Raw genomic sequence first — 13232 nt, 5'->3', positions numbered from 1 at the left:
TCTTAGTATCTATGAAATGAAAAATTTATATTTATGCATCTAAGTATTTCTTGGCTTTCAGGTCATAAAATATTCTACCCACACTTCAAGGTTTTATGTTCTTATGTTTTCTTCTTTTTTTATCAGCAGCATGTTCCCTGGTGTATGGTTACCACATTACCTCTTTTATCTACAGCAATAAAATTAATTGGAAGCATGTTCAACTTACTGAAGAGCTATAGGCAGTGGTGTTGTCAAGTGATTATGCTGACTTAGAAGCAGGGCATGCTTTCCTAATGGGTATAACTCTGACAATCAAACTTTCCCTAAAGCTCAGATGTGCTGGGGTGTAGTTTTTCAGAAACCTAAATTATTATTTATTTCTACCCAATAGCAGAAAACTTAACCTCATTAATGATGAGTATACTTAGTCCAACTTAGTGATATCTCCATTGCTCTCAGTTTAGTACAATGTCCAATTTAGAGTTGGAACCTCTTCTCAGATTCCATCCTCACCCTCTCCTTGGGTTTGCCTCTGTATTCCTAGAATCGTTGTATCATAAAAACTGTTAACTAAGAGGTTGCTGGTTCATGATTTTGTCATTTCCTTCCTATCCTGGCCTTTGTTTCCATACCTATCCCCTCTCCCTCACTCTGTTTCTCAGTGCATTCTCTGTACAGTGCTCTTCCAGGTAATGACCCATTTAAGTCAGGTTCAACTTCTAGCCATTGTGATCCCTCCAACATTCTCAGTTGGGGTGGCTGGTGCCATTTCTTCTGCTGTGGGGTACCCACATCACAGACATCAGACACACTAGCAGGGTCACCAACATTTTCTCTGAGCTCACTCTTGTATCTTTTTGGGGGTCCCATGAAAACTTTAGGATCTTCTCACAAGACACCTAAGAGTGGAGGGAAATGAGAGCGGGAAGTGTCCAGATCTTTCATCCTTAGACACACCCCGTTGCCATCTTTACTTCCTTATTCCAAGAGCCTTTTATAAGAGGTGAACTTCTGGGGCACCTGGGTGGCCCAGTTGGTTGAGCATCTAACTCTTGATTTGGGCTTAGGTCCTGATCTCAGGGTTGTGGGTTGGATCCCTGCCCTCACTGAGTTTCTTTCTCCCTCTGTCCTTCACTGCTTTGAATCGAGGAACTGGTCTGTGGGCTTGTGTTTCCATTCAAGCTTTTCTCCTAACTGAATCCCAGACTCTCAAACTCTGAAGCCAACAATCTGATGTTTTTGTTCTCTGGTCTCATTTCTGAAAACACCTCATGAACCAGATGGCCACCCTGCGCCTTCAGTATTCACACTGGGGAAGGGTTTTTTTTGTGGCTGTGGGGAGGGTTATATATCAAAAACGTTATCAGTCAACGTGGAATATCCTATTATACAACTGAAGTAGTCTTCATCTGAAGTATAATAAACTACTGTGTAATCAATTACTGCACCTTAAAAAGCTAAAAAAAATTACAGATGTATAGTTTAAAAAGGTTACTAAAAGAGCTCTACTTTTAACTCTGACATTGGTTCTGTTGTCAGGTGATTTCTAGCAGTGTGAAAAGGAATATTAAAAAATGTATTTTTTCCTCAGATTGATTTAATGAAAGGATTTTTGACTTGGGGAATTGTGGGTATAGAGGTTAGCGACATAGTCTCTGGCAAATATAGTCCATATGGGGGCAGCCATATACATTGTAGCTGAGACCTTTGACATCAGACCACCTTGTTTTTAATCATAGCTCTGCCACTTAATAGTTTCATAATTTCTCTTAGTCTTAATTTTCTCATTTGTAAAATAAATATTATTGTAGCATGGTTGGGAGCATTACATGAAATCTTTCATGAAAAGTACTTCACACAGTGCCTGTCATATTCAGCCGTAAGAAAATGTTCACTGACATTTTTATGATGTTTATTTTCTTTTTGACTAAAAATCTCACAGACTAAACAATAAAATTAAAACTGAGTTATTGATATCAAGAAGATAAACATGGGTGATTTCAGACAGCCTGTGGGGAGATTTCAGTATATGTTACGAACCAATTTCCTATCAGTTTGAGTTAGGAAAGTGAGAGGCAGAACAAGCCCGAATAGCTATGAGAACATAGCAGAGTAGATTTTGTGTTTTGGTAAGAAAAGCTGGGGAAACCCCAAATGTATGTAGACCACATACAGTCAATGATTTTGTCGTCTTCAACCCTTGCTGAAAAAACTAAACATGCCAGCTGACTCTTAAATATCACGATCTATCCTCATCAGTTGTCTAATAAGAAAAATCCTAGCTGCTTCTCTCCTGCAACTTATTAGTAGTAGGGTGTTTTGTTTGTGGTTGTTCATTTTCTTGTGTTTTACCTATGCCTAACTGTTGAATTTTATGCATATTTTTGAAATACCTGGTAATTAAAGCAAAGGTTTGACAGACTGTACCATCACCAAGAAGCAGCTAAACCACAAGGACCACATTAGCTATTTAATACATTTGAGGCCTTAGACGAATTGATTTTTTTTTTTTTAAGGTTTGCATTAGAGTAATGCAAAGACTTGGAAACAAAAACAATGAGATGAAGTTATAAGGAGAGAATGCTCTCTGTTAATTCTGGTTGGAAAATGTGGAGCTATGATAAGTAATGCAATAGTTGTCTGCAGAAATAGGCTAACATGATTTTGAAGGAGTCATAGGTCTTTGCAAAGCAAACTAGGGATTGCCTTTATCTAAGAGGAAAAAAAAAGACACTCAAACCACTTGATGATTCCAACACTATTCATGACTTGCCGTGCTGACATTCTATAGATTGATGGGGTCTTCAAGTGTTGGAAATACTGAGTCATACAGAAGATGAGACGTTTCAATAATGAAAAAAATGTTTATGCAGTCAGCAAATTGTCAGTTAAGGTGGTTTAGATTATAAGAGTCACCAAACAGAGACTGTGTCAGGTTACAAATTATTCTAACCACAAAATCATTTGAAAATGAGTAGAGAAAATTTAGAGTGAATGGGTATACCCCAAATCCTTTTATTTCTTCCTTCCCTTCTTCCTCCTGTTTCTCCTTCTCCTCCTCTTTTTTTGAAAGGAAAACTGTTGACTCTGTATCTAAGCATAATACTAGTCTCAAGAGAAAACAAAAATTAAGATGAAACTAATCTTTTTTTCAGAAAGTGTTGCTTTTTCCCCCAGTATGCAAGTGCTATAGGATATAGATGGTGACTTGTGGTTCTATGAGGTGCTTTGTCTTTTTCTCTTTGTTCTTTTTCCCTTTATGTAGTCTTTTTGTAGATTGTCTTAATGTCTCCCATCGATGAGTGACTAATTGTGTCTGTTTTGTAATGATATCCATTGTTTTGTAAAATTCTTTGACAAGTTGGAGGGACAAGAAATGAAATCATTGCAGCTGTTTTAGTAACAATTTTAATTTAAAACCCTACTGGCTCATTTAACCATTCCATTTCTGACATCCACCCTAGACTTACAACTGTTTTAGATCAAGGATCAAGAAAACACCCTGTGATCTGAGCACCCGTACAGCAGCAGACATGCTGCTTTTCTACCCACTCCTTAATGTTTTGGTATTTGGTTTTAACCATTGCTTTGTCTGTCCTCTTCTAAATGATTATGCCAAAAATAAAGGAACCTGATGAGGTAAGTGACTTCAAGTAGGTATAAGCTGAAGGTGCTATGCTAATTGTCCACCTAAGAAATCAGTCAACTGACTGTATTGGAACTAAATCAGAATCACAATTTCCATTTTCTGTTTGATAAGCTTCTTAATCACTTTAGCTTTGAGTTGGAATTCATATGTGTTCACTTATTTTCCTTGTTACTATTTTTAAAAACTTATCTGTAAATTTTATTTTCTTGCTATGAAGTATAGATTTTTATACCATCTTAAATATTTTCTGGAGGACAATGTGAAAAAACAAGTACATTTATAAAAATAATATTTTGTGCTGTTAGCTATGAACCAACTGTATCTATTTTACTGAACACTATTAGATCCAGTTTTTAACCATGTCTCATTGCTCACCATATTGGATGGTCACTACATTTCCATGGACTACATTTCCAAAATAGCACCAGACTTGACTCACTCCTTTTGTCCGAAAGTATCATTTTTATTGCTGAAAGGTATTAACCGAAGTGCCCCAAAGATTGGTTAACTTGTTTTCTCCAAATATCAGCTCCTTTTGGAATTAGAAATAAAAAGGTTTTGTTTATATTATTTTATTGTACTTATTATCACTCATACTCTAAGAAAATAAAAAATTACAGTAAGGAATTTCTACTATACCAAAAGAAAAAAAGAAGAACAACTTCTACTATCCAAATAGCACTGCGCTGGTCTAGAGTTTTTGTCCACTGCTGTATTGGTTGGCTTTGTGAAAATTGTGAATTCAAGCATGGAATTTTTTTGAGATCAGGTCATCCTTAGTCCATACCCTACAGTGGCCTAGATTGTCTTTTTGGCTTCTATATCCAATGCCTTGTAGATTATGCCCACTTTTGAGTACTTCCTATATTAAGGCTTTTCGTTTTTCTCACTCTCATCTTTCCCAGGTCTACAGCATCAAGACAAGAGCAAGGAATCACCATGGTACTGAAACACAGTATTAGCAAGTCAGGTTGGAGTGTGACTCCGTGGGCCCACTGGGAAAGATGCTGCCAGGATTTCCCATTCTGCAGTGGGACACGATAGACATGCAAGAAGAGGAAGTATCAGCCAGCTGACTTTGGTTGGAAGCCTTTTCTTGAGAAAGCAGAGTGTGTTGTAGACATTGAAGAAAAGCATTTTTGTTTGTTTTTTTCCCCTCATCTGAGCCTTTGCCAACTGTGCAACTCTCTTTTTTAAGTCTTGCTTTTATGGATACATGGTTTAATTTTTGTTTCCTTTGGATTTTTTTTTTTTTTTTTCCTTTTTGAACCAACCACCTTGTCAGGAAAAGATGAACCACAAATGAAAATGCTCATTCTTTCAGGAATACAATTTTGTAGCTCTATGTGTATCTATTTTTGTAGAAATACGGAAAGTTTGATTTAGCATTGATGGGCTATTTTTGAGGGATGTATTTTTTTTAATATTGTAAAAATTGTTAAGTTCTGTTTAAAGAACTTGCTCTCAGAGAAGCACTGGCAAAAATGTTGAAAAGGCTTGTCTTTAAGATGTCTGTAATATGCTCTGTGCTTTCTAGGTTACCTCAAGTGTTTGACAGTTTCTCCTTTTTTACAAAAGTAGCACCATAGCCAAGCCAATATAGTATTGTTTTACACTAAATCTCAGTGAAGATTTAATGCCATGCTAGCTCACTTAGCTTTGAGTTATATGCATAGCTTGAAAAGGAAGTGTTTTAATGACCACACTTAAGAAAGGATATTTCATTACTTCGATTTGTCCCAAAGAATACTTGGAAGTTGACTAAGTTTTGCAGAAACTTTAAATCAGAGGGAGAGTTTGCCTAGAGTATATAATTGTCTTTTTAGCCCATCCAACTTTGATAAATGGAACCAGTTTATATCAACTACTGGAAAAAAAATGCATTTACCCACGCTACCTTTGATTGCCAGTGGCTTGGTTTCCTTGTTTCTATTTATGCAATCATGGCAATTTTTAAGGTCATATTTTAAGTGGACTTTTTTTCCTAGAGATGTTCAAGGGACAATATTTGGGAAGGTACTAGACGTGTAACAAAGCCTTTAATTCGATGACTATTTCTGATAATTTTACTCATCATTGTAAATTAAAAAATAATATATATGTAATATTTTAAACATCTTTTTTTCAAGACTTTCTTGTTTAAATCTGGTCTTAGTTGACTGAACTCTTTTAAGAAAACTTTTTGGAGCAAAATGAAATTTAAATTGGAATTTATGCCACAGTTACTTAAGTTGGGGTTACAAATTGACTATTCTTTGAAATTTATCCTTGAAAACTCAGGATTCAACTTGGGATGGCCCTCAGGATCTAAATAAGGTGAAGTTGGAATTACCATTAAGACCTTGTTAGGAAAAGATTAGGGTTATAAAAGTAGCAGTTATGAAGAATTTTTGATGCAAAGTCCATTCTCATCTAGCTGCTTCCAGAGATGGGTCACATTAAAAAGTTAGTGTTATATAGAAGTTTTAGTTTGGTAAAAGTTTCTCAAATGTGCCCCATCCTGGTCTTCACCCATATGAAATACAGTGTTTAATGAAATACCACTTTCCACTTTAAATTGTGTATATCTTGTGCATAAACATTTTAGCTATAAGAGCAGCACAACCTCTGCTCAGCTAGGCAGGGTTCTTACAGATAATTTAAAGTAGTTCCCTTATCTCTGTTTTTTGCATTGATTTTCTTTCCTGGTGCTTCTGGTGAGTTATAAATCTATACACTCTCTTACATTGTTATCATAAGTTGCTTCCTCTTAACCAAACTCTCCTTAACACAATGTGCATATTTTTACCGAATGTGAGGTCAAAACTTAAGGAATTTTTGACTTACAAATCATATTACAAATGATATGAACTTAGATTTCTAGGGAGTGGCTTGGTTAAATTATCTATATTTTGATCTATAGTTTGATTTGTTACGGTTATATGTACTTTGCCCTATATGTGGAGCATGAAGTTAAATGAATCTATAAAATTGGTTTCCTCTTGTGTCCTCCTGAGTTTTCAAAGTCAAGTATTCGTGCAGTTCCCATGGGATGACTCCCTGGGAATTATTTATTTTCCTCCCCTTCCCTTGGAACCTATTAATTTCCTTTGCAGTTTCTCTTAGAACAGCATTGTACTCCAGCTCATTCAGGTCATTCAGTTGGATTTTCCCAATTAAGGAAGAAGAAAAGTATTAACTCTCTGCTCCTTTCCTTACTCACCATTGAACTGAATTCAAGGAGAGAGAGACAATTGTATAGCTACACCCTGAATTTGGACTGTGTTCTGTGCCACTCCTGATAACTACAGTATGAAAGGTTCCTTGGCTCTGGGGTCCAAGAAAAGTTGGAGATCTGAATTCTGCTGTATCCAGGAAAGGTTTGTAAGTGAGGTCTCCTGTTAAGAAAAGGCATTGTTGACATACTGCAAGGATTAGATCCTTAAACAAGCAAGGAATGGATCAAAGTCTAAGTAAAAAGAGAGTGCATGTCTCTATCATTGTCTGGCATCCCCTTGGTGTTCTGTTTTGTTTTGTTTTTTTTTGACTGGTACCCCCTTGTTATGATCATATTACCTACACTACCTTAAGTAAAAGAGGATGAGTTGTAATTTAGCATGATATTCTAAATTTAAGTTTAAAATGCTATCACTCTCTGGGTCTGCTCTTTGCACATCAAAATAATGCTATTGAACTTAGAGGCTCCTAACCTGCTTCACTGAGGGCTACCAACTTTCTTCCCCATTCATTTGGAACCACTCCACTTTTGACTACTTTAAAAATTAGACTTCTTTCAAGGTTTTTAAAGGTCTTTGAGCTAGACCCTATTAAATCATCTCATTTATTTGACATTGAGTCAAGGCTTCGACCGCTATAAACCAACATGAGTTAAGGAACAACATAATAGTGTTAAGTTAGATCTCAACAGGCTATTTTGTCCCTCACTGTTTATTTGAAAAGAGCATCTAAATATTTTAAAAACCAGTGTTTCTTCTTAAGAAGGTTAACCATCCCCTCTGAACTTTCATCTGCTTTTTTTTTTCTTTCTCTGTCCTCTTAAAATTATTTACATTATTATTTTAAGCAGAAATGGCCAGTGTTGCTCTACATTTTGCAAATGAGAACCAATGGGTTGCAAATAATTTAAGGAATTAATTCTTTTAACTTTATAAAAAAACTTAAAAAAGACAAATTTTAGTAACTGGCATAAAACATGCCCTTGCAGAGCTCATTATTCATTTTGGAAATCATACTGCCTATTCCTATGCTAAGACCTGCAGAACACACAGGATCTATCTGGTTTTTGCATTGGCTATCTGGTTTAATATTACATTTGTCATTTGAAGTTGCAATCAGAAACAGTATTTCAAGAAACTAAATTCTATTTCTTAACGAGTGTCCCTTTGTTACATAATATTGCCAAATTAAGTCAATGGGGCAATGGCATTAGTGGTGGAAAAGGAAAGTTTATATATTGGAGTGTTGACTGAGGAATGAATAGAGAAGCAAAATGAATTCATGGAAAAGAGCATTGACTTGTGCGTTAGGTCATTGTCTGAATTCTGGCTTGGCCACAGTTAGGTATGTGTGATTTGGGTTTTATTTATCTTATGAGCAAAGTGAGATAACAGTACCTAAGTGGCAGGCTGTGAAGTCTGAAAATCATATCTATCTATCTATGTATCCATCTATCTATCTATCATCAGTCATCTCTGTCTCATAGTAAATGTTCAGTAAGTACCACAGTGTACCACAAATGTCTGTCAATTAAGTAAGTCATAAAATTGAGCTCCCAGATGTCCCTTCTTTATACTTCCCATATCCACTTCTGCAGCAATCAAATAGATATATGGCTGCTTTTTCATCACAAATTGTTGCAAGAGAATCTTGTCCACTACTATTTGTTGAAGATAAAATGTAAATTTCTTAATTATTTCTGTTACTTTAGTGTGTCACTTATGAAGGAAAATAAATTAACCTTTTAGTGGTATGTAGATCCAACTGTATTTTCTCTCATATTAAGGCAACATCTTACTAAATCACCAAAATTTATATTTTTTTCAGTTCTATTTTGGCTTCTTTAGCACCTGGAATAAAAACCTCTCTTTTGAAGTTATTATTATTATTATTTTTTTTACTTGCCTTGGAGGAAAAATTGCAAAATATGATGGAAAAAAATCATTTGCATGAAAAGGGGAGGGAAAAAATCCCTTTACAATCTCAGCAGATTTACTCTGCTTGAGAAAAAAGAAACAATTTTATTGGAAGCAGATGTTGACACTGTGTCAGTTATTGAAGATGGAAAGAGTTCACTTGAACCATTGCAGTTACAAAGGAGTATTGATGGCAGTTAGAATCCCTGTGATTGATCACCTTCACAGCAGACATAAGGACAGCAGAAAAGCAGAAACTGTATGAGACCAAGACTGAAATCAGCCCGCTGATTTTCATGTACAGGATCTTAAGAACCCAGTTTCGCTTCATTTTGTGTTTTCTTTCCTCCAGGATAAAAGACCTGTCTTTCAGAAAATTTAAAGCTTCTTTGAGAAATTAAAATTTATTCTCTGAAAACATGGCCTAAGAGATCTTTAAATCTCTTATTAAAGTATTAAAACTCTTATTAAAGTCATTTTCAAAAAATCGGGTTATAGTTTTAGTTTAAAAATGTGTGTGGAAGACAAATAGATAAGCTGCACAAAAGTGGATGATTGAAGATTGGGGTATGGGTGGGCCCTCTAGGAAGACCTCAGGCTCAAGAGCCTCAAAATGTTAATTTCCTTGGTAACTTGGTCATGGACATTGGGCACAGAACAGACTTTCGGAATTTTTCAGCGGGCTTTTTTCTTTTAGTGCTCTCTGGGAATTTCACCCTATACACTTTGCCAAAATATAGAAATAGCCATTATTATTAAAATATCCTAATTTTCTTATTTCCTTTATTGTCCATTATGCTTTATTTGTTTGTTTGAAAAATATTTGTATAGTTTCAAATAATTGATCAAACAAGTATTCACTTGAAATTGCAAATTAATTAGATCCAATAAATTTATCTGAATCTCCTTTTAAAGTTCTAGGAAATACTAATTGGATTAAGTGTAATTTACCAATTCCATTATATAAGTAAACTATGATACCTTCTAGAAAGGGCAGGTTACTGTCAATTAGCTTCTTTTTTTTAACAATTTCTGGACTACTAAATTTTGACGTAAGAATAGCTCTTTTAGAATATAAGATTCTTTAGGAGATTTTTGTTTGGTGTATGCATAAGATGTGAACTTTTCTAATGATATCTCTTTATACTAATAGAGATGTACATTTTTTTATGCTGTGGCTAGGGCAGAAATTAATAATGATTATTTACACACATGATTTAATTTCTTAGGATATTTACAATCTTGGATATTATATATGATTTAAAAAGACTATTCCATACATTTTTCTGGATATACAGTATAGGGAAGAGTTTCCATGTGAATTCTTTGTATCATTTTAAAATGCATATGTTGAAAGGGAAAACGGATTAATTTTTATCATATAAATCTAGGAAGGTGAAATACTTTTATAAGAAATAATGTGGAAGACTTTATATTTGTCACTTGATTAAGTAAACTGAAAACTATTAATAGAAATATTATCCTGCACCATTGAAGTACAATAAAATTCCAGACTTGATAGTTTTATGAGCAATTTTTTGCTATCTTAATTTTACATTTCCAGAAAGACAAATTAAGTAATCTTGCCTATGTTGTCAGTCTTAATTTACAAAGCTCATAAAACTTTTGGCTTTACAAACTAATTAAAAAATCTTAATTTTTTTTTTCTGTTCTTTTTCTGGGGTTTGGGAAAGAGACATTTTCGTATTTCTGTTCATTCTTCAAATGCAGGTCGCATAATATGTCAGTGATAAAAGATGGTGGAGGACTTTGTAAGTAAAAACAATGTTATCTTCAATATGTTCAATAAATAATTTAATGTGAATTTAATGTTTGTATTTTAAGGTAGCATTTTGGTTTGGTCTGCATTTCTTGACAATTAACTAAAGCTCTGTTTTCTTCTTATCCGATTAAGCAATTTATAAACATCTTTGGAAATTAAAACATTTTAGTGTTTTGTTTGTTTGTTTTTATGAGGTTAATTTCTAAGGCCAGGGAATCTAATTGTTACAGTGAGGAGTGGGTTAGAAGCAAAGTGTTTATAATGGAAGGGCAAGTGAAATGGGCCATGTTAATTATATAACAGCAGGAAGCTTATGAATGAATTTAGTACAATGCTTCTAAAATTATCATTGACTATGAGAAATGCATTTTGTTGCTTTGTTTTTACACTCGTTGGTTACAGAACTTGATATAAGTATTATGAAAAAATCCAAAAAACAAAAAAAAAAACTTTCCTAACAATTCATTGGCACTGAACAACTGCAGCTGGAAAGGAAAATTCTAAGAATTTTTGAAGGAAGCTGGAGTTTTCCTACATTGGACTCTACTTTCTTCTTAAATGGATCTTTCATTTAGAAGTGCAAAAGTCTAGAAATAAGTGTTTGAATCAGTAGGCTCTCCAACATATTAGGTGAGATAATTTTGCATTCTTAACTGTTTGCCATATTTAAACGAGATTAGTGTTATGAGTTTTCTATGGCCACTGTAAAAAATTACCACAAACTTAATGGCTTCAAACAACACATTTATTATCTTAACCACACTGTAGGTCAGACATTCGGCACTGCTCTCAGGCTAAAATCAAAGTGTCAGCTGCATTCCTTCTGGAAGCTCTAAGGGAGAGTCTCTTTCCTTGTTGCAAGCTTCTAGAGTCCTTGACTAATGGCTCCCTTCCTCCATCTTCTAAGCCATCAGCTACTGGTCAAGTCCTTCTCACATAGCATCACTCTGACCCTCTCTTTTGTACCTCTCTCACATGTTTAAAGATCTTTGTAATTACATTGAGTCTGCCTGCGTAGTCTCCTCATCTCAAGGTTCTTAATTTAATTACATCTGCAAAGTTCTTAAATGTAAGGTGACATTCACAGGTCCTAAAGATTAGGATGTGAGTATTTTTTTGAAAGGGGCATTATTCTACCACCAAAATTAGTAGTAGATTTCGATATATTTTTTCATTAGCCCTGTAACCTGAGAGTATTTAATGTATCACTGAAACTAGCAAGGCTTATTCCATGTTTACAATGGTCATTTGTGGAGGATTCATCTTCCTTCACTTAAATAATGGCATATGAAGGGAATTTCTGTTGTTATTTCAAACATTTCACGTGGTTATTATAGTGCCTTGGAATCTAAAGGGCTATGCGGTATTTATGTCAGACAAGCATTCAGGGGGGTGGAGAGCAGGACATCTGGTGCAGATTCTTCCTAGCTGAAGTGTGTTTTCTCTGGGGATAATCAACTACCATTTAATTGTTTTGCTTCCTTTTTTGGGAACGTGTGATCATCCTGTGTTGCCTTAAGTCTCCAACCATCTCATTTGACCTGCTTATACACATGTGACAAAAATATCTATATATGACCACACTGACACAGTAAAGCTTTTACATTTTTGTCCAGATTGAATCATTACATCTGTTATCAGTTAAGCAGTGGAACAACTGTGATGGAAAGCAAACATGTTTTGATGCATTTAATGTGTAAAGTAGGTACCTGTACTCTGGAATGTTGTTGATCAGTAAATGAGCTAGACTGTCTTCGAAACAACACTCAAGTACAACCGTTTTACTTTCCACACCAAGTTTGGCTGTGGCTGAATGAAGGACACCAGCATGGATCTTTGCTTTGCACTTGTAAAACACACTGTTTGCAGAGAGCCAAATATAGCAACAGAGTATTTATTATCTTGCCAAAAAATACAAAATCTGTTCCCCTTTAAACACGACACTCTATCCTTTTCTTGTGGATCTTGCTAAAAGAAAAATAAAGCTTTAAACAACCCCATTCCTTCTGCTGGAAGTTTCTTAATTTTTTTCAAATGGGCTATGTGTGGTGTTGTGTTTTTATATTTCCTAAAGAAAATGGCTATATGAGAAATCCAGCCACTATTAAGCATTTTTCTTACAAAACAGAAAACAAAAGACACACCAAAAAAGTGCCAAGCAAAAAAACCCCTAAAAACAAAATATTTCTAAATCAAAGATTAGAATCAATAGTAATTAAGAATATCACACTTTGGTGACTTCAAGACAATTTAGAGTATCACTGGGTGATGTTCTGTGTTTCATTTTGTATTGAACCAAAAAATAATTAAAAAAAAAAATTGTCTTCAACCAACCAGGTGTTTTCTTTGCCTTAGAACATGGGTGTTTTGCTCTGAATGTTGTCTGATGCATAGATGGATTAGTCTAAATTATAAAGTTGGTAACCACAGTTAACTCTTCTGCTTGGTCTATGATGTATACACAGAATTTTGAAAACAGTTTTGTAAACATCACCAAGAAAATAAGCTTTCGAGTGACAGCTTTACCAGACATCTTCGCGTGGGATTTTAAAACAAACACAAGGCTGTTTGGAAATACTTGGTATATGTAAATATGCAGAATATGCTGAACAGTGCTAACAGCTGTAGGGTGTACTCCCTCATCCTTGAGCAGAATATTTTGGTGGCAGTGGTGGTGGTTTTTTCC

At 34.8% G+C, this 13232-nt stretch overlaps 1 protein-coding gene and 1 pseudogene across 6 annotated transcripts in view; both read left to right on the top strand.

Annotated features, from left to right (window-relative positions):
- The window catches only part of VGLL3 (vestigial like family member 3), a 49099-nt gene extending 36737 nt beyond the window's left edge, over window positions 1-12362 (top strand). For 4 of the 6 annotated variants that reach the window (XM_047722179.1, XM_047722170.1, XM_047722204.1 and 1 more), the window contains exon 4: window positions 4537-10588. In XM_047722179.1, coding sequence (XP_047578135.1) covers window positions 4537-4580 — 44 coding nt within the window. In that variant the 3' untranslated portion in view covers window positions 4581-10588. Of the gene's footprint in view, window positions 1-4536; window positions 10589-12162 lie in introns of those variants that run through there. The other 2 variants (XR_007125939.1, XM_047722188.1) reach the window with 2 other exon arrangements.
- On the top strand, window positions 10505-12924 carry LOC125094400 (uncharacterized; annotated as a pseudogene).
- The last annotated feature ends 308 nt before the right edge of the window (window positions 12925-13232 follow it).

This window comes from Lutra lutra, chromosome 1 (genome assembly GCF_902655055.1).
Source record: "Lutra lutra chromosome 1, mLutLut1.2, whole genome shotgun sequence".
NCBI classification, from domain to species: domain Eukaryota; kingdom Metazoa; phylum Chordata; class Mammalia; order Carnivora; family Mustelidae; genus Lutra; species Lutra lutra.
This window is presented reverse-complemented; position numbering and strand designations above follow the sequence as displayed.